The 27847-nt window shown below is 43.1% G+C and overlaps 2 protein-coding genes across 3 annotated transcripts in view; one reads left to right on the forward strand and one right to left on the reverse strand.

The window, feature by feature from the left end:
• Positions 1-4500: 4500 nt before the first annotated feature.
• PDCD10 (programmed cell death 10) lies at positions 4501-18796 on the reverse strand. 2 transcript variants are annotated; one of them, XM_027896146.1, is made up of 8 exons: positions 18715-18796; positions 12128-12345; positions 11568-11621; positions 10098-10215; positions 9330-9456; positions 8949-9027; positions 8563-8645; positions 4501-7356 (listed from the first exon to the last, which is right to left on the reverse strand). In XM_027896146.1, exons 2-8 carry the CDS (start codon positions 12221-12223, stop codon positions 7275-7277), a joined length of 639 nt encoding a protein of 212 aa, XP_027751947.1. In that variant the 5' UTR covers positions 12224-12345; positions 18715-18796; the 3' UTR covers positions 4501-7274. The 2 variants fall into 2 exon arrangements, with proteins under 2 accessions (XP_027751947.1, XP_027751948.1); XM_027896147.1 differs by having other exon boundaries at positions 18563-18787.
• A 141-nt stretch (positions 18797-18937) lies between these two features.
• Positions 18938-27847, forward strand: part of SERPINI1 (serpin family I member 1) — a 41928-nt gene continuing 33018 nt past the window's right edge. The window contains exon 1 of the mRNA XM_027896145.1: positions 18938-19016. The gene's annotated coding sequence lies outside the window, so the exon portion shown is untranslated. The remainder of the gene's footprint in view (positions 19017-27847) is intronic.

Raw genomic sequence — 27847 nt, forward strand, 5'->3', positions numbered from 1 at the left:
TACAGGATAGAAAGGAATTGCTGGGGAGAACCAACAGCAAGTTCCACTCACAATAAACCAGTGCAGATCTCCCTACACACCAGCACTTTCCTACAGGAACAGCTTCTAATTCTGCCATGTCTGGAAATCTTCTAACAGCAACGATGGCAACTCTCAGGAACAACCTTCCACTGTCACTCTTTGTGTAAGGAAAATCTCAAACCTTATTTTAACACTTAATTACGGAGTTTCAAACACTGTCTTTCTAGATTTCAAATGAAATTGATTTCAGCATGAATTGTTTTGTCCAATTTTAAGCTTTTTCCCTAAGATCTGTCAGTAGAAAAGCAGCTTTTTATCACAGATACTGAGACAGAGAATTGGGGGTTGGCTTTTCCAACTCTAATAGCTCAGGGGATAAAATTCATACAAAATTACCTCTCTGGTTTCTGCTGCTAATTCAGCTACAGAAGTCTGAGTTATGGAACAGGTTTTGCAACTCCTTTTCTCCATAGGAAGGGGGGATTTCAGCAAAGCAGGGGCAGCCTTGCAATGGGAAGAGCAGCAACATCATCCCAACGAGCAGCAAGTGAATACAATATAAACAACCAAAAATCTTATCCAGCTTCCACTGGTGAGTGTCCAGACACTCCGGAATTCATTAGACATTATTTAAAGGTATAAATAACTTGTAACCATCATCCCCTGACTCCCCACCCAAAAAACCCCACAAGACTCACGCTCACCACTTCAGGCAGTTTTCAGAGGTCGAGAAAATAAATGTGAAGTCCCTGTTTTTCAGTCATTTCTACCACACCATTCTCCTCCAAATGGATTTTGGAAACAGAGGAGCAACAAGTCTCGTCTGCAAGGCTCAGAAGCAGCAGAAGGTGCATGTTTTGAATTAGCTTTTAAGAAGTCAGACAACCTCCAAAGCTGCCAACTGGTAAAATTTAGTTCCAGGTCCTCAATTCAGGGAGACAACCAATCTAGAGATGAACAGAACCAACAGCAGTTCACAGCTGAGCCATTCCCCTGGTAAAATCCACTTACTTTAGGCATTTTTGTTGATGAACTTTTCTCCTTGTTCCCTAAGTTTGTGACTAATAGCTGGGAGAAAAGCTGAAACTAGAGCTTGGAATCTGAACACAAACACAGCCCAGTGAGGGCTGCTGTGAAAATAAATGGCAGTGGGGAGTGTTCCTTGTGCAAATCCATTCCCAGCAGCCTCAAGGGCTACAGGAGAAGAGTTTGGAGACAAATAAAAAGCCTGGGCTGGAAGTTGTGCCCCTCAGCTGTGCCCAGAGACTCCAAATGCTGCCTCCAAACCCCCGGGCTTTACTGAGGGACAGATTCACAGCCTGCAGAAACGAAGGATGATTTTGTACCAAAAATCGTGACACAAATAGCCAGCCAGGTTTGCACCTGATTCTTCCCTACCATTTACAATTGCATTTACAATTGTGTGGTAGCTGCTCATTTTGGCTCAAGAAGGGGGTCATCAAAGCAGCCTCAGCTCAGACTGGGGGCTCTTGGTTTCCTCCCCAGTGAAGAAGCACAAGAACACCAGGCATGTCCCACTGGACTCCACATCCTCCCAGATGGAGACCCTGGACAAGGTCACACATCACACCTGGCACCTCAGGAAACGAGAACTGGCCAAATGGCAGCTTTGATCCCTAATTATAATTCCTGTGTGTCAGCCTTGCTGTCTAATTTCTGTCAAAGAGACCCAATTACAACAGGTGTTTTTGCACCTCAGCTGTATTTTTCTTATTCATTAATCTCCTCGTGCAAGTTGCTCCCTTATATTGACAGGGAATTACAGCAGCATTATTGCACCTTCAGGAGAAAAACCTCCAGGGTCAACAGGTTGAACTTCACTGACTTTGGCATCATCAGCAGTTGGTGTTGCTGATCTTCCAGGATAAAAAGGTCTCTCCTTACACTGCAGGGAAAGAAAACCTTACTTAGTTTTTATGTTTTGGTAATGCAAATGTTTGGTTTTTGGGGGGGGGGGAAAAAAAGCAGCTCAGTTCTCACTCAGATAAAAATATTTACTTGCATGTGGCTTTACAACTAAATGTTTGCTTTGGGTTTTATATTTAAAGCCACGTAAAAAATGCAGGTAAAACTCAGCTCTAATTATGTTTTCTTTGCCCCTTTAACTTTTCAATTCATATTGAACAGAAATAGGTGGGATTTTTTTTCTTTTCTTTTCTCTCATTCCCTGCAGCAACCAAGGCTCTTTGTGGGGCTTCAGGCTCATGGCTCCCTAAATACTGGGGCTAAAGACTACAGATGAGTTGTACTTGCAGGACTGTCTGGATCCAGAGGAAACTTCCAGGTAGGATTGAGTGGATTCTCCATCCCTGGAGGTGTCCAGGGAATGACTGGACGTGGCCCTCAGTGCTCTGGGCTGGGGGACAAGGTGGGGATCAGGCACAGGGTGGACTTGATGACCTAAAGGATTCTGTGAGTTCTCCTTCTCAACCTTCAGGGGGAGTATTTATTATCCTTACTGTTTACAACCTCAACAGGAATTCCTGATCTGCCTTTCCAAACCACTTCAGAAAATGCTCTTTGTCACTCACTAAGCAGATGCAGAAAAGCACACACAGGATTATTTAATATCACACTGCTGCACAAACAGCAGGGAAAAAAGGGTTACCACACTTCCCTCAATGAGCAAGGCAAAATCCTTCCAATTAACATTTTAATTAGGAAATTCACTCACCATGAAAGTTCCTGTGCTTTCTTAAAGGTTGTAACTCAGCCTCCTTTTAAATTCTTTCACTGTGGCTCTAGCAGAGATTAGATACCCAGCAGCAAGAAGGGAGACTAAGTGAATTATATTTGGAGCTCATACTTTATTCTCTTTACTTTAAAACTTCAGGCACTCAGGCTTCTATTTCACCCATCACTTGTCCTTGGAGACCAAAGCAGCTTTGGGGAAAAAAGCAATTACCTACTGTGAGAAGTCTCATGGTTACAATTATGAAATAATAAAGTGTCAGAGACACGTCTAATTTAGATATAGGGCTTTCAGCTTTTTAGCTTAGTGAAATACTACAAAATATTCTCTAAAATTATTCTATCCATCAGGTGTAATCACTCCTTTGACTGTGATACCAAATGCAAATTCACAACTGTTTACCCAGCAGATCTGAGTGTGCATGAGAAATCAGCAATTGAAAATCTATTTTGCTTACCTTGTCCCCAATAATGGAATTACAGCACTAAAAAAAAAACACTTTTCCTTCTTGAATACACTGAGTAAGTAGAACATTTCTGTCTCTAGGGTGAGAAGGATTTATCTCCCCTTCCTCTTGTTTCTTGGAAGAATTTAACATCCCTTCCTCTTGGTGCTCACCACCACCAAAGAGTTCTGTGGCAAAATTCAAGCTCGTGTTAAAAACATGAGGAGAAATTGTTTTGGCTCAGCCTCAAAGGAGCAATTTTGGCACTGCCCAGTACTTTGCTCTTTTTAGAGGTCCAAAACCTTGAGACGGTGTATCTGTGCTGATACAATTCATCCCATGACTCAGTGAAGAAGAGGGGAAAAAGGACAATTGGCCGTGGACAAGGTTAGTGAATTCTTCATCATAAATTAAATTCATGCAGCATATTAAACTTCAATATTTGAAGGGGTTTTTTTTTTATTCTCTCAGACTGTTGTAAAATGACATCTAACGGGAGGAACGAGGACAAAGGAGCTGGTTTTACAATAGAACCGGACAGATTTAAGGCCAACATTATGCAGTATTTTTAATTTCTGTAACAAAAAGCCAAAGGACCCAGGAGCATTTTTTCAACCCTCCTTTTTAGCACTAATTCTGCTCTCAGGCAGTGCCTCTGCTCCTGAAGCACATCCCCTACTGGTCTCTTTTAAAAGCAGCATCTGCCCAGATGGGGATGGGGAAGAGCAAAACAGGGGAGTGAAAAGTGACACAGGGAACAACTGCCCTGAATCATCAGGCAAAGCTCAAGAGAGTTCCCACCCCTCCCAGCACAAACTGCCTGCAATCCCTTTCCCAAGAGGAACTGGATGGTCCTGTGGGAAGAGGAGCCAGGCTGGGCATGGCAAAGCCAGGCAGAACAGCCAGTGCCTCCTCCAAAGGCAGGTGGCAGTCACCAAACCCAGTTATCAGCACTGCTGCACATGCTGGTACCTTTATTTGATTCCCCCTTCAGACTGCAACAATCTACGGATCAGATTTGTGGCGAGTTTGCCTGGATAACCTTCCCTTCCTTCCCCACCCATCTCAGGGAGCAGAGTCCCTGGGAAAGCATCAGGTAAGACTGATCCTATCTCAGGATTCATACTCACCCCTGCAGATACACCTGGCACTGGGCTGGCACATCACATCTCACACACTCCTGCACAGATCTTTGCATCACCACCAAGCCAGGCTGCTCACCAGAAATGAGTCAGTCTGAGCTCGCCCTGCGCTGCCTTCACAGGCTGAGGGAAATCAAAACAAGGGATTAAGACGTTTCTTTGCTTCGTTAACAAATATACAAAGTTTTATTTTGTTTATTAGGTCGGTTTTCTGTACGGTAACATTATCAGAGCAGTCATAACCCACATTCACAGCAGAAATTTTCTAAGAGCATTTTGCAACACTAACTGCTGTCTCAGAAATCCTTAAGAGAAACTTATCTTTAGCTACTCAGGTAACTGGAAGAATAAAGTGCAAAAACCACAATAAAATTTGACAGACATATGTCCCAGCTCATATTCAGTGGAAAATAGAGGTTTATAAGACCACTAGATATGGATTCACTGCACACAAGAGAAGAGTGTGAACCTGAAGACACCAGTTTTCAAGTTTTCCCATTACCAGACATTGATTACAATGAATAATTTTCCATTAATTTTAAGGGTAACATAAAGAAATCACAATGAGGTTATAAATCAAACAAAACACATTGGCCAGACTACCTGAAGCTCAGCCCTGTATTTGGTACCTTTTACCCAGTAAAGGTTTAGGGAAGATCTGATGAACAGGAACAGTTCATTTCTTGATGAAACAGCCTCTGATTTTACCAGGAATCAATTAAAAGGACCCAAGTCATCAATGTTTTTTTAATATATTTTTTATGACACTTATAAACATGGTATCATTCAGCTAATGATTCCCAACATCTGCTACTGTCCCTCTCAATCCAAGAAAATAGAGAAATCTCAGAATATTATAGGAATTAAGTCCAATTTGGAAAACATAACCCAACTTTTCATGTCTCTGTCTCCCTGCAGTGACTGCTGCAGCCTCCCCAGTACCAAAGACTCTTTTTCAAGACAAATGAAGTATCACAAACTCCAGGTGCCTTTCCCTTCCTTCTCAGCTGACTTAATTAGTCTTCATGAAGCCCTCTGCAGCTATGACTTAAGTGAAACATCACCCACAAGGAAGACTACTCAACCTTTTCACTTACAGAAAGCAAAGATGCAAATGAAATATTACTCTGATTTAGTCAGGCTGTCTCCTCAGTAGCTTCTAAAACTGCTGCTCTCCTACCACTTTCCAAGAATTGACATTTCAGCAGGCCAAGCTTGGACAAATAACAGAAAGTTTAAACTCTATAAATTGTATCTGCATCCCTTTGTCACGTTACTAAGCTCAATTTGCTGCTGACACACCACACCACTGGCAGGACATCAAACAGGCTGAACAGCAAAGCTTCAAGGGCCATGTCCCCTTCAGAGCTTCGTGTGGAAACAGAACTCTCACAAGGTACATTCCCAAGGACTGGTTTTGACACAACACTCTCCTCACACTGTTCCATTTCACTACAGTCAGAGCTCTCAGCAAGGAAACAACTCCATGGCCAGACAGACAGCAGAACGTCCAGTGCTATCTGGGAGGGCTGCAGGTTGCACTTCCCCCCTCTCTGATGATTGAAGCAGATAACCAAACTCGAGGGCCCAGCTGTTGGACTCTGGATAAGGCACTTGCCCCAAAAGAGCAATACAGCACCAGGCCAGTGTGCAAGGAAAGTCTGGATGGGCCTTTTCTTCAGCATTTACACCTAAAAAAAAGGAGTATTTCTGTAGCAACTGTGCTCTTTCAGCCTGGAGTGATCCTCCTGCAACAGCCTGTGCAGCTTTATGAACTGCTTCACATTCTTCTCTAAACTTACTAGTTATGGCCACAGATTTTGAAGAACTTTTATTCTCTTCCAAAATAAGCTCAAGGTGCTCTTCAAAGGGGCACGAGGGAGATTCCTTAAGCTTGTGAAATATCACCATGAAATCACGCTGATAAAATTTGACTCTGTCCATCAGCAGCTCTCAACCATCGACACAGCCAAGGTTTGTCAGTGGAGGTCTCACATGATTGCAATCCCTGAAAAATAAAAGTTGCCTCGTGGCATGCATAGTATAGATATCACTAGTGCTACCTGGAAGAGTTCCAGCTTCTCTCCTCCTCCCTCCCAAAGGGCACCAATTTAAAACCCACTTATCTTCAGATTTTAAACTCAACCTCTGCTGCAAACTCAGCTGCATATATTTAAAATAATCCTCTGCTCCAAACCTTGGAATAGTCTAGGAGTAAAAAAAACCTGTTAACTCACCACCAAGAGAAGATTAGGAAAGAAGTGAGATTTAGTTTCTATCAAAAACAAAAGAACATCTCACTTCTGAGTTTACTTATTAGTTTGTCAAAGACATTTTAATATAATTATTCTGGTATTCTGGTCTAGATCACAGCCAAAAATCTCAGCTTTAAGGAAAACCCCTGATTTTACACTGATTTGAACTCCCAGTAGCTTTAAGCACCCAAATAATTTGAATTTTTTTTTTCTATTTAATGAGTGTTCTGCAGTTCTAGAACGATGAGCTATGCACTTTTGTTCACATACAAAAAGACAGTCTAACAGATGTAAACTATTTATTGAATATTTGCCACCAATATCGTTAAATACATAATCTTGCAGTTTTCCGCTTTCAAGTTAAAATGTCAGAAACAGAACACCAAATATTTACAATTCTTATAAGGAATGTTACATAATGACACATTAAGGCGTAAATTCTTTTGGCTTATAATTCTGAAAAGAATGATAATAGCAAAAAAGTGATGCAAAATCTTCCTCGTGAGATTATGATTAAGCTACAATGTTTTACAAAAATATGGTGTAAGATGGCAATAATCCCATTCAAAATCCTGCATTAGGGCCCCCCCCCCTCCCCTGGAGAGGGGCTGATAATTTATACAGTCAAAACTTTAAAATTTACATATAAAGGTACCCTATCCACCATTGAAAAGTACAACTCTCAACATATACAGTTTTCAGGCCACAGTTTTGAAGGTCTGGAGTATCAAGTTGGTTTGATGAATTAGTCGGTTGGCACTTATGAACACATTTATTGCCCTGTGGAGAGAGAAAGACACTGCTTCAGAGGCTTTCAGAAACATGGCATTCCAGAAATCCAGCACTACTGGCACCCAGGCTTTGAAAACTGGAAGTGTGTTGATGTCCTGCCCTGTCGTGATCTACCTGAAGCTCAGTGCTGGCACCCCGGCCTCATCTGCACAGCTGATCCTGGAAAGGCTGTGCTTATTTGGCAGGAAAACTTCAAAGAATTGGGCTCTCAGTCATCACTGACATCTCAATTGTTTGATTCTGGGGTTTAGGTAACCAAGAGAAAAAGTGGAGCAGATGACTGAGGGCTGGAAGTGGATACTGCAAATAACAAGGTTATGCCTGCAACACACAGCACTTCTGTCCAATAATTATACAAGTTATAAGGCCTAAATTTCTCTTTTTGGTATCATAACCAAATTTAGCCCCAAATTCAGTGAGAAAAGAAAATCAGAATGCTTTGATTGAAGAAGGATTATTCCCAGTATTCCCAGCTGGTCTTAAGACTTCCCTGTCCTTTAATAATGAACCCTCTCCTGGGTGTTCTTGGGCTTTGCCAAGCTCGACAAGAGCTGACATGAAAGTTCTCATTTTTAGAAGTGCAGCACACAGGACACTTTGGCACCGTCAAAATCTGAGGGGGATACACTCATCTTCCCAAACAATCACCACAGTGAATTATCCAGCAACGTGGACTTAAAAAGCCAAGGTGAAGACCTGGAAAAAAGCCTCAGTTCGAAGGCTAAAATGTTCAAAGAGAAAAAGATTCAACTGAGAAATTCCAAATACCGCAAAGCATTATAAGGGCCTGTAAAGAAAGGCCAATAAAAATGTAAATCAAAGAGAACATTTCACAGATGTTTAGTGTTTGCAAACGAAACTGCAAATAGGTAAATTACTTTTTTCAATAAAGAACTCATAATTTCTTTGCCCTTCTATACACACTGAGAAAAACCACACAGGGCCAGGACATTTAACTTCACAAATTCAGATTTAAAACTAATACTGCATACGGGTGTTGTATTATGGTGCATTTAAAAAAAATTCACTTTCCTCAAAGGCATTACAAAAGAAATAATATTTAAAGCAGCCATGATAGTCTAAGGACACAGGTATGAAAAATTATGCAAGTGCTGAGAAAGGTAGCTTTGTCTCATTTTCCCCTGTTAACGCAGCCTTTGATGATGTAAATTGTTAGTACAAAACCATACTTACTTTCCATCTTTAAAATAGGTTTTCAGAGTATCACTGAAACTTTTGGAGTATTTTACAAACTCTTTCTTTTGGTGCTCGAGTGCCTGAGAAAACAAAAACATCAGGAGCAGAGTCTTAGCTCACAGACTGTTGGGTAGAGGTTGCACTGATCACAAAACTGGCTGACATCATGTTTGGGACAGCATTTTGATTCTCTTTTTTCTTAGAAGATATGAAGAGATATCATTCTCTTCCCATAAAACTGCCCAGACCTATCCCACAACAACTTTGGTGGTAAATCACTGTTAAGTCATTGATCAGTTAAGGTCTCCTACTCATCCTTTAATCAAAAGGAAATGCCTCCTCTTAGATTATTTCAATATTGCCTGGGAAGAGCTGGCACATACCCGCCGGTTCTGGTACTGGTATTTCTTGAAGACATTATTTACTGTGTCCAGAAGTTCCTTTATTGCACTTGCAATGTCCCTGTTTGGAAAAAAAAAAAAAACCACAGTAATTGTAATATCCTTAAGTGATCCATTGAAATGCTGGAATTTAATCCCCTTCTGAGAATCAAATACTTCTTCAAACAGTCTCTACAGAGGAAGTGTCAGATGTGATGCCACAAGAGCAAATGCAGAGAGCCAGAGCAGTGCCCTGGGAATTCAGGGTGGGAATCAGCAAGGTAAGTTTGGTCCAGGAGCATCCTAAACATTTGAGTGAGAATCAGGCCTAAATAAAAAGTTTAACTTCTCAATCTGCAGAAAATTCCATCACATGGTACTTACTTGATTGTCTGAAGAAACCTCACTCTGTCATTGATCTCATCAGGAATCTTACTAAGAATCTGTTTAAGTGCTCGTGCCTTTTCATTAAGATCTTGGAATTCGGGTTCTGGTCTTTCAATCATGTACTCTACCAAAAAGAACATATTCAGAAACACCATCAGTGTGTCCTCAAGTCTCCAGTGACAGCTAAAAACACTCCACAAAAATGCAGCAGTAGTGCCATGGGATATTTGAAGGTGAACAGCACAAAAATAGCCATGAGCAGAGAACTGCAGTGAACACACTCTGCATGAACCAAAACACAGGGAAACATCCCCTTTATTACTGCACCAGGCAAAAAGAGCCCATCCTTATTTACTTGAGACACTGAAGACACCACAGTAATCAAATTCAGTATCAAAATAACTTCAAGTCTACATTCGCCTTCTTTGACAGTGCAACTTCTGCTTTTAATTTGAAACAGAGGGGGAAAAAAAAAGAGAATGTTATACTCCACTTATGCTTTTTTCTGTGTTGTTAGCAATGCAAAATGTGAACTATGCACCCATATAAATACAGTCCTTAACATTCATTATTCAAGTATAGTTTTCAGAAAGATTCAACTTCTCCTAAAGAAGTATTCAAAAAATGTAAACATTCTTTTATACCACGCTAAAAAAATCGCATTAAGAAACAAATAATCTCTACTGAAAAAGAGAGGCAGAGAAATGCCTATTTCTAGTTAACAGTGTAATTAAAAATCCAGTTACCCAACATGGGATTTATTACCTTCTACATCATCCGCTGCCATCCGCAGAAGGGACTCTGTGAAGTTCACATCCACACTTTTTTTCTCCAGGATTTTCATGATGATGTCCTGTGTAAGGCCTGGATTTTCTTTTTCAGCCTGTACAGTAAAGCAAATTGTTACTCTTTAAAATGCCAATAATGTTGCAAGCATAAAGGCAAGATTTTCATGTATCTCGCTTCAGATACTGCAGGAGTTTGCAAGAAACTTTGAATTCCAACGGCTTTAGACCAGCAGATTACACTGAAAACCATTTTTCCACTACAACATTCGTTATTTTGGGCAGCATCACTGATTTTGGTATAAATAACTTTCCCAGTAAGCCTTTCCACTCGTTTCAATTTGAATGAGAAAGGCTTTCATGAATTTTTATATCCTGTTATATTTTCATAAACACTGAGCTCTGAGGCGCAGACACTGTATCCACTGGAATTCAATTCACTCAAAGCCAGGTGCTGCTCCCCCACCTTCCACATGACATTTTCCAAATGTGCCTCTTATGAATCACATCATATGCTCCAGACAGCATTGTGGAATTGCTTTTTCAGTAAAAAAAAAAAAACCCAGCTTTTGACTGATGATATATCTAAGTAAAGCTAAGCTAGAGCTCAGCTAACACTGGAGGTGTTCCCACTACCTGTGCTGCTACTAAAAAACCTGCACTGTGTGGAATAAGAATGAGTGTTTTGGTTTTTTGGTGTTGTTTCTTTTTTTTTGGCTACCAATATCTCAGTTTTTTATATTATTTGCACTCAGCTCCTTATCATTAGTTGTAAAAACATTGAGCTTGCATGAGCTCTAGCTGAGACTTCGGATTGTCAAGGAACAATTTCAGACTGAGCCTTATAAACAGGGAAGTATAACGGACTCGCACAGCTCACGTGTTGAGATTTGTCACGCCTGAAATTATTTTTGTTTGAAGAATTTCAAAAGATCAGCACTTCAATAAAGGAGTATAAAGGAATTTTTCGCCCTTTAGGAATATAAAAGTTAGAAGACTCTTTTTTTCCTTTTACTGCTGGATGCAGACACAAGCACTGAACTGATCCTCATCCACAAAACAATCCCATTACCACTCACTTAAAGCAGTTCCAAATCCTGCTGTGTGTTTATTGCTCATGAGCACCTCTGCCACATAATACTGGCATTTTCAGATTGAGTATATTATTTATTCACTGGCTGCTTCCTCACTGAAGCTGTTGTACTACATGGAGACAAGACAAAAGTCTGTTGAAAATGTCTCATTCAAATGTTTCAAATGTTTCATTCAGATTTCTACTCCTAACATCCGACCTCTCCAACTTCCAAGCCCATGCAATTGTCCACTTCACTTTTAGACTGGATGGAGCCTTCAGGTGCAAAGGCAAGGCCACAAGAAAGTTGCCTTTTTAGCTTTACTACAGATGGTTTACCTTGGAAACAATCACTCTTCAAAACGAGATCCTTCTCACCTTAATAAAAGCTGCTCTCAGCGTCTGAGCTGCAGACAGGTTTACTCTCTCCAGCTGCAAGGAAAGTTTGGAATTGTTAGGAATTCTGATGCCATCAGAACAAAACACGTAAAATACTCATGGCCTGCCTTACCCACATCATGCAGTGGGGAACTGACAGAGGCTTTTGAATTACTGCTGTCATTTGAGAGATGTTCAATCCCAAAGGAAAGACTTCCCCCTCCTCATATAAATCAAATGTGTCACTGGATGTATTTTGCAGCAAAAGTCTGACAGAAGCTTTGGGGAATATCTTGCCAACCTCTGATACTCACAGAAAATCAAATATCCTATTAAATCACAACCATTAGCAGTAAAATTAAAATGTTCACAGGGCCAAGACAACCAGCAATCTCTGATGAGCAGGAAACAGTATTCATGGAGAAAGGGTAAAACCACGCATGGAAAGGAGATGGTGTCAGACACAAAGCTCCCACGGTCAAACTGAGCAACCTGTTACCATGCCCATGTTTGCCAAAATGAAGGGGGATTGTTAAATTCCCCAGCAAACTGCAGCTCACCTCATTAAAGACAGGGTACATGACAGCATAGAGAGGCATGGAAACCATAGAAGTGGTCTCTGCTTCATTCTTCATCTCTTCCATTGTCATCCTCATTCAAAGAGCCACTTCTCCAGGAAAACACTATAGAAGCAAAGAACTCCTCATTCACTGGAACGTTTCTTCTTTTTCCTCGTCGTGCAAGAATCCTTGAAGGGCTGGGAAAGTGATGGATCGTCCTGAGGGCGTGCAGGAAAAGAAAAAACAAACACACAGTTACAAAGACAGACTCAGGACTGGCAGGTTCTAAAAATGAAAACACAGATCAACATCAGCCTGGTACTGCCCAGAAACCAGGAATTCCTTGTGACATGAGTCAAGGAAATATGGAATGACCACTCTGTGTGACTTCAAAGCCCTGAGATGTATTAAGTGGATATTTTAAGAGTAGGGTGCTACCAGAAGCGTTTGTTTTTTTTTTTCCTTCAAGTTCTTATGGAATCAATTTTCCCCCAAACAGTGATTTTGTTTGATATGTATTTACAATAATCTTGCCACTACTCATAAGCAGCAGCATAAGGTTCCTGACAACTCCCCTACAGAGAAGGCTTGAAATGCTGCAAACCCAAACCCCACATAGATGCATCACGACTATTAACATTAAAACTACCTATAAATACCCCATATTTTTGCACATGCATCAAGCTGTGCCTACTTTCCACCCCTGTGAGTTCCTAATATTCCCTCTTTGGGTTTATATAAGCTGAAGTCATGTTTCCACTCAGGGTGTGTCCCCAGCTCTGTTCACTCAATGGAAAAATTATTGTTCCAGTCACTGAACCTCTGTTTTGGAAGTTCTCCACCCAGTCCAGCTCATCTCATCCAACGTGGAGCCATCGCTGCTCAGACATAGCAAATATGTGGAAAAGAAGGAAGATCACCCTCCAGCTCACAGGCAACCTTTGTTCCAGCCTGATACATTTTCTGTTCATCAGATTCTCTAAAAATATTTTACATGACATGATTGAGTTTAAAGACCTGAAGTCCAAGTTAGGAATTAAAATAAAAAGATTAAGAGTTTAAAGTCTTAGATTTGCTTGGAATATCTAATGCACTAGAGGAGGTTTTTTCCTCCTAACAAGCTTCAGACACCAGGTATTTGCCTATGTAATTTATTGACATTTTAGTAAGAAGCGAAAGAAGTGAAATTGTAAGAAATAGCAGAAGCTACTCCAGCAATCAGCATCACTGGGAGTGTGAATAAGTGAAAAAAACCCAAGATTATTTCTTCCAGTTCTACTCCTTATTATGCTCTGCAGCAGCTAAAAATCTTCAGGCTGTTTTGATAAAAGAACAGATACTTTTTTTCCAAGGCAGGTTTACAGTAGTTTAGCCATAATTACACAAGTGAAATTTGTTCTTGATTACAGTCAGCACAGAGAAGAACCTGGATGACTACAAATATCACACGTCTCATCTGAGCCTGTGAACTGGGAATATACTGCAAAGTGGGTGAAGGACTGGTCACACAACAGTTAAAAACACTGAAGAAAAATTAAACATGACTACAGTAAAAAATTTCTATCAGTCTTCTGACATGGACTGCTTATTCCAACCCTTCCACATAACACACATGAGCAACTCCTACAGCCCCAGGACAGGATTCCCAGGGGTTTAGAAAGGGGTTTGTGTGGATACGTCCACATGGATGGAATTGCAAATCTCAGGGTTCTCCCATTTTTCTCACCTACCCTGAGATATTTTGGAGCTGTCAGGAACATGGAAGAACACAAGAGAATATTCCCCATTCCTCAAAAAGTGGACTATTTTTCGAGTTACATAAATTCAGGCAAGGTCTGCTCACATGGGGGGGGGTGGGAACTTGTCTGAGCAAGTTTTCACTCCCTGCTGCAGGTACAAGCTGTCCCATTTACCATCCATGTGGATTCCCTGCGTGTGAGGGCCAGAGTGGCTGGAGATCTCTTTGTTTTGCTGTTGAACTCCATGTTTCTGGAAGTTCAGTAAATATAAACACTAACCTGACAAGCACCACTGAAGGCAGCACTCGCAGCTGGATTCCCTGCAAGGTTTTAGCCAGGACTGTACTCTCAGAGTAAGTTTTTTAAAGAGTTAAATCAGGTCACTGAACATTGTTCTGCTCTCCCCAAAAGATTTTTATCACAGGAAGAAGGGCAAAAAAAGGACAGAATTGCCATTAGATATAATTACTTTGTTTTTATGGGTTAGCAGTACCCACACACACACACAAAAAAGGAAATACTAAGTGAAATGATGGATTTTTATGATGATGAAAACCTATTACACTGTGGACTACCATGAAGAACTCATTTTCTCCTGAAGAGCCATAAGCTATTGTTACTAATCCATGGTACAGTTAAACCCCTCATATAAAAACAATTAGACATTATCTATTACCTCTTTACCAGACACTGACACTCTTAGCAAAAAAAAAAAAAAATAAAAATACAGCACTTTGGATTTATATGAACACAAAAGACACCAGTGTTGTGACTGGAGAGGTGGATTTATACACAGACACACACACAAGAAATACAGGAGAACACCACATGCCTTTGTTGCCAATGTATAAAAAGAAATATATTCAATATATCACACTGGTTGTTCATGATTCCAGAAATCTCCCCATTTTCTAGAAGCATCACCCCATCATGCCAGGCCCTGAATGCTGACCCTGCTACACTATTTATCTCTGCAGTCAGGGATCAGCTTCTTCACCTCTTTTGGATGCAATTTATGCACTTCAGCCTTTGCTGGTGTTAAATAGAAAGAATAAAGATCTTAATAAAAATTCCACATTTACTGTGCTACAGGAAGACAGTTCGTCACAGCTGCACTAAACCACACACAATACTTGAGGAAGGGCTCAGTCCTCATGAAGTTTCTGTTCTATTATTTAGATCAACTATTAGCAAGTTCACCAACCTTGAAAACGGCCTGACTGGAGCCAAAGTTTAATGCACACTATCGGAGCTTCCAGCATTTCTTTGGGGATGTGATCAAAAGCAGCTCTGCACAGGCTGCCAGGCTGCAGGACACTGTCTGCTAACAGCTTAACTTCGGTTCCCTGCAGTCTCAAAAGAGCCTTTTCTTTGAGAGGAGTTTACCCCAGTTTCATCTGTCAGCTGGCTTTTTGCATTCTCAAAAAAGATGGAATGAGATTCCACGAGAAGGTGATTTATTAGAACAGCACAATGGAGCAGTGCCGTTCAGAAAACCCCGGGAAATTGCTGTAGGATGCATAAAAGGTGTTACTCTGCTGGCAAACCTGTTAATTGGGCTGAGAGGGCAGATGAGGAGAAGACAGCAGGACACTGCCAAACATGACACTGTGTGTGAGCCTGAGCTTTTCCTGTCCCAGTGATCCCATGGACTCCAATCCACGTATGAGCAATCAGCAGCATGGGGGGAGAATGCACAGAATGACACAGGAATTTACAGAGCATCTCGATTTGCAGACTAGGCTAAGATGCCAGTGATCACAACCCTGCCTGCTCAATCTTCACCAGCACACACATCCAGAGATGTATTAACATGGAATACATGCTCTCCCTGGCACGACAAATCTAACCTTTATGTCTCTATATCCCATTCAAACACTGAGAGATGTGGTACATTTTGGATGAGCAACAGATTCGGAAAGATTCTTCCCAGACCCACTGCCCCATACCCATCCAATGACATTTTAAATCATTCAGCTGAACTTCAGCAGGAAAAAAAAAAAAATACCCTACACGAAGATAAACTTCCTGTGAGTCAAAAAAAGGTAAAGAGCACAACCCCCCCACCCTTCCCAGGATGTACAACCACCGTGATGGGTGTCTGAGGTGACAATCTGCTTCCTCTAATGTGTGTCATTTACTGACAGACTTTCAGCCGTGCCCTAAAAATCAAACAGAACTGCTGAGATACTTAATAAGAGCAGAACCATCACAGTGGAGCTCCAAATCCACAAAATCCACACCTGTGCATAGGCCAGGGTGAAAACAAGCAAGGTATCCATCAAAGAAAGGTGTTTGTGTGAAACTATTTCTGCAACAGTGTTTGAGGAGGAGACAGGAGACTCTCCTCATTTCAACTTTTTAAAGAGTTTTAAACCAACAGAAATATCTGGCACCAACTGGCAGGATTTCAGTCTTCAGTTGTGTCATCAGCAGATCTAATTCTGCACTGATGTTGTCCCTACTCGCTTCTCCAGGCTCCATCCACCTCAGATCTGATAAGTGCTTAGACATTAATATTCTTTTTTAGAAAAGCACCACAGAGGAACAAGGCCTGAGGCAGTGATTTACAAGAATTATTATTTCAGTGGTTGGCTTCTAGCAAAAACTGCAGCTCTATTCCTGCTAGAAAAGATGGTCCTACTGCCAAGAAGTTCTGCTCCACTTTCTGCAGCGAGGATTCAAGAGGTTTTACCTTTAACCTGACCTGAGATCCCCTGAGTTACCAGAAAAAAATAATTTAAGTACAGGAAGAAAGAGTAGGGGAAGAGAAATAACAGCATAATTCATAATTTGCCTCTGAATTTGGAGGCAAAGAGCTTGAATCAGAATGTAAGAGCAATGTGGACGGGAGGAGGGGGTTTAGGTCAACTTGGCTGCTGCAAAGTTTACAGAAGAAAAAGAATTGCAGAATATGCTCTTTTAATTATATGGTCACTTAAATTAAAAACAAAACAACCCCCTCCCCCCATCTCTTTTATTTTTTCAGATCTTACCTTACCTGCCCAATTGCAACTATTTCCCACTGCATAACTTAGATTATATTATATTATACAAAACTTCAAGGCTTTGTGCTTCAGATACAGAATTACTTTCCTCCTTTTTAAAATGTATGAGTGAATGCCCTGGGATTGGCATACAGATCAAATGTTAAGGTAACTATCTCTGTATTTTAAAATCAGCAAAGATAACAGGAAATTTCAAAAAGGCAGGCTAGTGCACTGATTCCATATTCTACTAACTCTCACAGCCAGCAGGTTCACTGAAGAGCAATGTCACCAGAAAAGAGGATTGAATTTCTAGAAGTGCCTTTAAAGTGTCTGGAACAGAGAAGAGATGCAGCTCTCAAACATCCCCATACACGTGTAACAGCCACTTGCAAGTTGAGCTCACTGACAAAACTGAACTGCTTATGCATTTTATTACTGTTAGAACAGTTCTATGACTAATTCAGAAATCAGACAAACCTGTGATAAACCCAAGGTGCCTATTTATAGAACCATACCCACTTAGAAAAAAAAAAAATCCAAGCCTAACCTGAAGTCAGGCTTACAATCAGTTCGTGTTCCTTTGCTGGACTTCAAAATGGAAGTAATTTAGTCTGTCCTAACACATCCAGTTGGTGCCTAACATGAGAACCCACAGCCTGTGCTCCAGTTCCACTAGTCAGCAACATTAAAACTGTTATATAGCATAACCGAACCAGGCTGTGGCTGTTAGAATATATAATCACAACAACAAACCCCTGCTTCTCTCTCTTTTTCACCTCCTTGGGAACGCGAAAGTGAACCTATTTATCGAACACCACCAGGTATGACACAGCTCCCAACGTAAAAATACTTCCCAACACGTAAACAAATTCCAGGGGACAATTAGTTCCTCTGATAACAGGAACAGCACAGACCCGGCCCAAGGTTTGAGCCATCCAGAGACACGGGAGAGGAACCAGCCAAACTCACCAGATCAGTGAGCACCTTGATGGGACACCCTGACTGCTCAGCCCCTAAGGGGGGGCACAGCCCGAGGGACCCTGCAGAGAAGGAATCCGAGAACCAAACAGGTTGGAAAAGACCTCTGAGATCATCGAGTCCAACCTCTGACCCAACACCACCTCGTCACCCTGATCAGAGCACCGAGTGCCACGTCCAGCCTCGCCTTAAAACACCCCCGGGGGGTCGGTGACTCCACTACCCCCCTGGGCAGCCCCTTCCCATATCTAATCACCCTCGACGTGAGTAATTTCTTCCTTGTGCCCAACCTGAGCCTCCCCTGGCGCAGGAAGGCGCCGAGGTGCCCTTTCTCCCTGTCCGCCGCAGCCACCTGACAGCGCCCGCTGCGAGAGGACGAGCTAAAAATAAATACACACACAGAAATAAAACACATCCGGGCCTGCCTGCGCCTGCCGGGCCCGGGCCGAGGGAACCGGGAACCGGCACCAGGCCGGGCACGGGGAGGGCCCCGGAGCCCCAGCGGCCGCGGGGAGGGCGAGGGGAAGGACAAGCCCGCCGGGGCCGGGGGCAGGAGGAGGTCACGGCCCGGCCGGGAGCGCAGGGGACACCCCGCACACCTTCCCCGCACGGCCAGGCCGCCCCGGCCGCTCCCTCAGCACGGCCGCGGTGCCGGGGGAAGGTTTAATTCGCAGCCCCGCGGGGCGCGGCGGGCCCCGGGCAGGGCAGGGCAGGGCTCGGCTCCTCACCTGCCCCGGCCCGCCGGGCCCCGCCGCTCCCGAGGGGCTTCGCCGCCGCCGCCGCCGCGCCGGAAGCGCCCGCGAGGAGCAGAAGGAGCAGCAGGAGGAGGAGGAGGAGGAGGAGGAGGAGAAGGAGGAAGACCCGCGGTGTTACCACACACCAGGCGTTGTCCGGAACCGCGCGCGGGGCCCTGGGGCTCGTAGTCCGCGCTCCGCGACCACAAGCCCCACAATGCCGAGCGGGGCGGGGGCGGGGGCTGCGCGGGGCGGAGCGGGGCGAAGGCACCACCCCGGGCGGCGGCGGGCGGAGCGGGGCACAGCGGGGCTGAGCGGAGCGGAGGCGAGCGCAGCCCAGCCCAGCCCAGCCTGGCAGAGTCGAGCCGAGCCGAGCCTGGCAGAGCCGCGGCGGAGCGCGGAGCGGCGGGCGCACCGCCGGGCAGCGGGCAGGGCGGTGGCAGTGCCGGTGAGTGCGCTCGTCCCTTGAGGGACCTGAGTGTGTGCAAACGCAGCGTGGCGGCTCTAGTTTATTTGTTGTAAGCGAGAGAGAGAGACTCCTCCTGCTCTGTGTCGGTGCGGAGGAGCCGCTGCCCGTGCGGGGGTCGCCGGCGCTCCCTCAGCACCTGAGGGAGGGATGGAGGGAGGGAGGGAGGGACGGGCACGGGCTGCGCCCGCCGCTGCGGCGGGAGAGGAGGGGAGGCGGTCGGGATCGGAGCTGCTTCCCCCCGGGATAACCCAGGAGGAGCGGGAATCAAGCCCAGAAGCCCCTCAGCCCAGCCCTCAGGTGCTCACCTGCTGCGGGCAGCCAGGGCAGGGACGCGCTCCCTTCTCCCCCGCCCCCGGGGGGCTCCGGCGAGAGCGCTGGGGCTGGAGCTGTGCTGAGGGGAAAGTCGCGCTCAAAACCCCCCCCGGGGTGTCCCGCGGGTCGGGGTGGCCGTTCCCGGCCATTCCTTGCCCGCAGCTGGGCTTCCAGAGCCCGGTCGTGAGGGGCTTCTGCCGGCCGTGGCACCCCCGGTCCTGCCGGCTGGCTCGGCGTGCTGCAGACCGTGTGTGCGCGCCGGGCGTTCTGCGTTTTGGCCATTAAAACAACCAAACTTGCGTGCTATCTGTCTAGCTAACGCTGCTACTAGTAAGCTTTGGGCTTTAAACTTTTGTGTTGTATTGCAGAAAGAGCTCGATTATTAAAAACTAATGGTAAAAATCAGTAGCAAAGCACCAGCTCGGTTTTGGGTTTGCATCTGCGTTTGCGATGCATCACTGTTAAAACTCATTTTTAAATATTTTATCTTTTTTTTTTTTTTTTTTAACTGCTGGTCTGTATTACCTGATGTTAAGGCACATGAATTCCCCGGTGTGAACGTGCGGATGAGAAGCTCGAGCATTGAACTTGTCAGGCGTTGGCTGCAACTTCTTGCGGCGCTGATGGGAGAGGTGGGAAGAGTTTGGTGGTGGCTGTGGGAACAGACGGATCGTGTGCAGGTGTCCCTGTGTGTTTCCTGTCCCCATCTCCTCCGGCAAGAACAGTGGGAGGGAAAAACGGGGAAAAAAAAGCACCTGGATTGTTGCACTTTAAAACCTGTGTGCGTTTTCTCCCTCCTGCCACCAGCTCGTTTTAATCAGACCGCGTAGCATCTCTCGTATATCAGATAGATGCTCCACACATCTTGGTGTTAAAGAGCTGCTTGAAAGCTGCACAGTGTGTATGAGTTTTGTGCTGTTAATCACCTTTGAGCTCTGATTCCTCAGTTCTCATCTCATTTTTTGTGTAGGCTAATAGAAGACGATGCCATTCCGAGTTGGTGAGAGGTGTTTACCAAGATGTCGTAGCACAGATAGAGCCAAATGCCTGTTAATGGTATTTTATTCTTTCAGTGAAATTAGAATGTTTTAAATAAAGCCACAAAGCTGCAGTCCTGCAGCTGCTAAAACTTAAAATAGGTTGTTATCCCTCTCCATCAGTTTTGTGATACTTTTCCAGATTCTGTTGGGTTTTGGTTGTTTGGTGTTTTTTTTTTTTTTTGAAGCCCTGAGGCTTGGACCAGAATCATACTTTGTTTCTTTTACACCCATTGAATTTTTTAGAATTACTGTAGCTTGGTTGAGCGTGATGAGGAGTAGTAGCCCAGGGAAGGGAGGGAGTAGGAAAGGTTGATGGCTTTTTTTTTTTTTTGAGGTATGTGTTGCCTACAGAATTACACAGGGCAACCTGAGATGTAATACAATGTGAAGGCTTGTGGCAACATGAAGTTTCCTGTTAAACGTAGTCATGAGTTCCAAAATTTGTCCTCGTGAGACTGTCTATCCTGTATTCTCGCATCCTCTAATCGAGTTTGGGTTTTTATATTTGCTTTGAGTTTGTCTCCCCATCTACCTTTGTAAGTGAGCGATTCGTCCACGAGTGACAACTTCACAAATACTTTTCACCTGTATCTGCTTTCACATATTCACAATATGCTGTGTGTCTGCTGGCCTTTGGAATTCTTTAGCTACAGCACTGCTGGCTCAAGTTGATTCCAAGAATGGCCAGGGGTAAAAGCAGCTCTGAGCTGCTCAGTGTTTGGCTCCCTGCAGGAGCACACCGGGGTGGTTTGGGGTTTGTTTTTAAGGCTTGGGTCTCTTCTTGCCCCCTCTCAGATGGAAGAACGTGTGTATGTTCATACAGAGTCTTGTAGAGTTCTAGGAACTCTACATCATTGTAATGCCCCTCTTGAAATTTATTCTGTAGATATAAATGTTGTATTTGTGTTGCTTAATTCAGTTTATAATCTTGTGTATCGCAAAGATGTGTTAGTGCTGGGAGGATCCTTCACATCAAGATCTGGCCCGCTCTTCGCTCTTTCAAGGCCTTTTTAATTTCTCAGAATTTCACATTTGTTTTGGGGCTGCTCATCATCCATGAAGACACATTTTTGGCATGCCTGAATACCTTTTAAAATAATCTCTAACAAACCGTGTTCTGTGTGGGCAATGCATTATTCTGTCTTTGTGAAGCACGGGCTGAGTAGGAATTAATACAGGGTACATCTGTCCTACACTCAGTCTGCAGGCTGTCCTCATCTTAATTAAGCTGTGTGTTCCCAATAACGTTAAAAACTGGTGTGCAAACGTGGCTTTAAAGTTTAATGTCTGTTTTTCTCTATTTTCTGTACACTTGCATGTCTCAGATGCAGCATAGTGGGCAGATGGTAGGGAAAGACGTCTGTAATTAGTGATAACTTTATGTTTTTCCCTAGATGTATGGAAGACCAGAGTGGTTAACTTAAATTTGGAAATACCTTTAGAATTCTTAAGTTTAATTTGTGTCTTTTGAGCATAGTCTTGTGAGCTGGAGGACTAAAGGTTTGCTGAACTTGGGGATGGGGGGAAATAACATTTTCCTGCAGTAGGGAAGAAAATGCTCTCTGAATCTTGAATTATTGGCTTGACAGAAGAACACATTTTCTTTCAACTCCTTTGTAAAATAGTCCCGGAGATAACAAAGCCGTAGCCACTTCAAGACAAAAAGAATAATCCCCCAGCTCAATAATAACTCAATAATAAGTTTTAGATTTATCTTCCCACTGCTCTTGGTATTTGAAGCAGTACAAAATGGCAGGGATGTAAGGAAACCGCACTGATCACATTAAGCATGTATTTATTTATAGTGTAAATACCTTAGTGCAGGTTGTGCTGGAGAGGATCTCAAGCACTGCAGTAATGTGAGAATTCAAGTAAGATGAATTCCTGTGTGAAATATCTTCCATTTCCTGACTTCACTCAAAGGGCACCGTGTCATCCCTCTTTCACTTTCCCTTCCCCAGATTCCATTTCTAAAATGCTGATGGCATGTTGGACTGAACACGGCCGTGGATAAGATAAGCTGTGCATTTTGCTAATGAGCAAAGCCATGCTGCATTGTATTAGTTCGAAAGGAAAAGCTTTGATTTCTTTTCTGCATTAGTCTCATCCACTTGCACATATCTGCTTCTTGTTGGCCCCTGAGCCCAGCCAGAATCAGGGCTGTGTGCTGGGAGTTGTGTGGTGAACTCTGCAGCTCAAAACAGTTGGTCCCTGCCTGGGCTGTGGAACAGAGTCCTCTGCCTGCTTGCTTTGGGCACAGCATCTCGTTTGGTGGCCTGAGTGAAGTATCTCTGATGAAGAATTGTCCTTATGTGGAGCTATTTAAAGGATCAGCTCTAAGGTCGTGTTCTGCTTTGTTTAATACACTTCAAAGCTAATGATCGTGGGGAGTGCAGCCCGTGGCTAATGTGATAAAAGCTGCGTGAGTTATCCACGGCTTTGCTGGGCTGGTGCAGTCACTGCAAAGCAGCTGCAGCTCTGAGATGGGAAAAGAGGAGATGTCTTATTCATCCCAGCTAATGAGTTAAATGTGTGCGTGGCTTTTGGGTTAATAAGGTTTGACCTCCTGCGTTGTAAAGGATTTTTGGTTTCGTTGAGTGCTCAAATATTATGATAGTTCTCTGGAAATGCTTTGGCAGACCTTGAGACTGTTCTGTCCGTAATGACAAGTAATTTACTGTCTAGAAGGAGAAAGTTAAAACAAGGTGGTTGCATTTACTTTTAACCAAATACCTTCCGATTTCCAGGCTGTCTTTGCACTTATTTATGTACTTGAGCCCTGCAGTCTTTCACCATTACATACAAATAAATAAATGCTTAATAACATGAACTGTTTCTGCTCTGCTGTGTGTGTCTGCCAGTTCTAACCCCATGATGACTTGATGGGCCTAATGGACAATCTGCTGCTTCTAGAAAGCTAATTCTGTCAGAATGCAAGCTGGAGCTGCACCATATGTGCAGTGGGACTTGTGCAATGAACAAACCAAGCACTTGTTAGCTGGGAATGGTCTCCCCAGACCTCGGAGGAGCTGCAGTTCCTGTGCTCTTCTGTTTTCATCTATTTTTGTCATCCGTGCTTCTCTGTGTGCAGTAGGTTTGGGGGGATTTCCTCATCAGAGAAAAGAGAACTATTTCCTTTCTGAGCAACACGCTGAAAGCTTTGTTTTGCTTTTGCAGTTCTGACTGAATTCTGAGAATTTTGCTCAGATCCCACGGGAGAGTGAGTGCTTTCATTGCCTTTGCAATAAGATAATGTGCCCAGACGTTTGCTCACTAGTTGAATTTTGCATGTGGAACATTCTGAGCAGCAATGCCATTCCAGCTCTTGCTTCTCCTGTAGAAGTTTGGGGTAAGGTGGAGGACTTGAACATCTCCTTTTACGTGTGTGGGGTTTTTTTAGCTGTCCTTGGCATGTCAGGGTAACGTTCAGAGCGTGGGTGCTGTGCCAAGGACTGGCTGTCAGAGCTCCTCACCATCACTCAGCCATTGGAGGTGCCTCCTTCCCTGCCACTGCCACAGAACTCTGGACTTCAGGAACTCTTTCTCTCTCAGGTGATGTTTCCTGCCCTAGTTTTCCCCATACATCTCCCTTAAGTAAGTTGGAGTTAAGAAGAAACTGGGTTTAAAGATTTAAGTCATCTTTTTTTAATTGGTACACCCAAAGTGCCCTTTTCCAGTGCTTTTCCTTCCACATTTAAATTAAAGCAGCTCCTGGAGCATTTAATGATTGTGTACTTCACATGGCAATTGGAGTTCACTGAAGCAACTCATGTTTTCTTTCTCAGATATCTTTTTTTTCCCGAAGTGTTTGCTCTGGTTTCTAAACTATTTAAAGCAATTAATCAAACCCTGAGACAACAGCAAGAGTTCGCTGTAATATCAGATCTTCATCTTGAGATCCTGTTGATGCCAAGGGAAGGTGCCCAAATCCCCGGGAGTGTGTGTAAAGCCTGTAGGTGAACGCTGACCTTTTCATCTGCAAAGAGATAGGAGAAGTGGGAGGAAGAAGAGAGGGGAGCTGAGTTATTTTTACTGTAAATATGTCACTTTATTGACTTGTTAATTTCAGATTTATTCAAAAAAAAAAGCAGGAGGAGGAGGAAACAGCAATGTCTGCCAAAAACAAAGTAATTAGTGGGAGTTGAAAGATGTCTAATGATTCTTGCAAGTACTAAAGAGGAATAAACTAGTCTCTTATTAAACTGGATATGGACTTCTATTACTGTAGTAATTCTATTTTGTCTTTAAAACCATGTGCAATTGCATATGGTGAATAAAAACCTCTTCAATACAGTAACATTGTTTATTCACAGTAACATTACAGGCAGCAGGTGGGGTTTTGATTTAGGAAAAAAAAAAATAAAAAAGCAAAGCTGACTCCACACTTCTAAAATAAAGGTTCAGACTTGACAAAGCTGATGTTTGAGTTGAAGATGACAGAAGAGTTTTAGATGAATGCCTAATGTGCCTGCAACACCTCCATGGTCTAGTGTGACCAACAAGACCTTGTTTCGTGGCTGCAGGTGCTGCAGACCAGCTCCTTTGTGCTGTGCCCAGGGATTGTCATTAGTCCAGTGCCAGGATCCATCAGCACATCTGCTCTCCTAATCCTCTCTGTCCCAAGGAGCTGCCAGTGGAGGTGTGGAGTTGAGGAGCTGGAACAGGAGGACAGCAGAGAATAAAATGTCTGATGAGTAACTCCTTCCCACATCTCCCCCTGCCCCTCATCTGACAAACTCAGGTGTGTGAAGACCATCTCTAAATAGCTCCTGGGAATCCAGCGAGGCAGGAGATAACAATCTTAAAGAAAATGTCATGGTAGCACAAAAGCCCACATGGATTTTGGAGTCTCCACTTGCACAGAAGCTCCTTGGCATCATCTGTAGCTGACAGTTTCCATCTGTTCTTCCTGCCGTGCGTGTGCTGAAATTCTAAAGAAAGCAGGATATTAGATCTGTGAGGAGGTACCAAGGAAAACAAATACCAGGGGAAAAAAAAGCAAACAGAAATGGCTGATTACAGGGGATATGGAGCAGCAGGACACAGAGAGAAGATCCCCATGAAAGTGAGTAAGAATCAAATTGACTGCAAGTAGATCTGTTTAGAGGGGATGAGATACACATGAAGCAAAAAATGCCACTGGTAATTTATCACATACAAATGTGAGGGAGGAAAATGTACATAAAATATCAACACAGTGCACTTGTGGGTTTGACAGAAGGGATGGCAGGTCCTCACATGTGAAGTGACAGCCAAATACCCTTTAGCTGCTGGTGGATGAGCTTTCACTCAGCCCCAGTGAAAACAGATTTTTGGAGTGATGGAAGGGTCTTTCCCACCACGAGCACCAGGGCATCTCGTGTTTGGAAGGAGAGGAAAGCAGCATAAATTCAAATCTGCAGCTAAGAATTGTTACAAGGAGCTGGGTCTGTTGTGGGATCATCCTTCCCTGTAGTGAAAGCCCTGTGGAGACAGAGGAATGATAATAATATGTGCTCCCACTATTTGTCATTTCAGGATTGGTAGAGACTAATTGAATTGATTTTTCACCATCCTTCCCTAATCCCTGCCTATGTAACTGTCCTATATTGGAGTTATTACTTAATTCCTTAGGAAGTGTAGGGCTTTAGGAGAATCCCCAGAAATATTGCTGAAGCACTGAAAGAGCAGGGACAAAATTAAATTTGTGCTTTCAAAGGCTCCAGGATTATCCCAGGAGCCCAGAGAAGGTAACACCAGTGGATAGGACAGTTTTAAAGGAAAAAGGGGAAAAGCTTCCTTGATTTTAGATCCTTTGGTAGTGGACAAGTCACTTAATCTCTGCTTAACCTATGTTTCTCCAATAGAAAATGAAAACAGTCTTCCTACTCATAAAATAAAATCCATTAATGGCTGTGAAGCGTCTGGATATTAAAAGGTAAAGGTCTATCTGACTGTGATGAGTACTTTTAACAACCTTAATGTATATAAACTGTAAGTAACTAGATGGTCATGTAATTCATCTGTCTTAGAGCAGCTTGGTATGGATTTTTAGAGGTACCAGATTGTACCTATTACTTACTGTGAGGATAAATTGCAACATTTATCATAGACTTCCCATTTTATTTTGTAGATCTTTCAATACAGCGATTGAAGAACACTTAGAAAGCAAATAAGTGCAAATCCCTGATATTGTTTGGATTGTAGGGGGTATTTTGCACCATTGTGATGAGAGAAAAAAAACATCACCGGTAGAGTTACACAACACAGAAATGTTATGTTTGTTCAGGGAGGCCGTTAGAACACAGCATTCATTTGGAAAATATTTGGGATAATAACCTATCATTCACTCATGGAAAATTGCGGTGTTGAGTTGAATTTCACTCAAAAAAATACTTGATACCCTTTTGAAACGAGAAATTGTGCCATCGCTGGAGTCTTGCAAGGTTGTGCATAGACAGGAAGCAGCAAATTAATACGAAATTTCCGTCTTTTTCATGCTCAGATGGAGCAGATCTGAAGTCAGTTCATTCACCAAAGTGGCAATTTGGAATGATTTGACAAAACTCACTTGAGGCAACGTGCTCTTGCTGGTTCCCTTTAAATATGGATTATGGAAAACTGCTGAAGATTTTTGCATATTTCAATTACCACTTGTTCCATTTGCTTACATTTTACCTGGTTGACTAGAGAAGTAAAGTTTTTCTGAGCATCTTCTGGCATATACAAAATCCAGTTAATTAAGACATGCTATACTTTCTCCCCAGAGTCAAAGTATAATGTTCAGCTGCCCGACTTGCATGAATAATCCATCACTGGGAATCATTAATTTAGAAGACAAGCCATGGTAATTGATGTCTTTATGCAAGCTATGAAAATGCTTAGGGAAATCACTTATTTCTTCTTCACTTAATTTTATTTTTTTTTTCATTTGTTTTGGAGTATTTCAAGGCCTGAGTAGCGCGGATTCTGCAATGGTTTCACCAGAGGAATGGTTTCTGTGGGAATCCGATCTATTTCTTGGGTTTGAGTAAGGATCAGAATATTTTCAATCTGAAAATGGTTTAAAATCGTAAGACTTAACCTTGTGCACGTGCACTGGATGAACCTGTTCAAGTTTTGGAAGTTTCTGGTAGAAGGACCTGGCACAGTGATATGGGCAGGAACCTTTATATGTGGTAAAAATGACTCTAAAAATCATGTCATAATTATAGCTGGTAATGCAAACAGGGCTTGCAACCCTTAATACCTGCTGTGGAAGTTGCTATTTAGACCTCCCTATATTACAGGATGAGTTGCCATCATGTTTTTCTGTTTAATTAAGCATATAAAAGGCTGATGATATGTATATTTTGTTGGAACACTTACATTTGAAGGTAATTTGGGACATAATTCATGAAGTTCATCCATACATTGCAGTATATGTAACCAGCAGCAAGAGGAGTTACCAATTTTGTTTCCTTTCTAGGACTCTCTGCA

The sequence above is a fragment of the Empidonax traillii genome, unplaced genomic scaffold (genome assembly GCF_003031625.1).
Source record: "Empidonax traillii isolate 1590-97213 ecotype Southwest subspecies unplaced genomic scaffold, ASM303162v1 scaffold482:size1200881, whole genome shotgun sequence".
Classification (NCBI taxonomy): domain Eukaryota; kingdom Metazoa; phylum Chordata; class Aves; order Passeriformes; family Tyrannidae; genus Empidonax; species Empidonax traillii.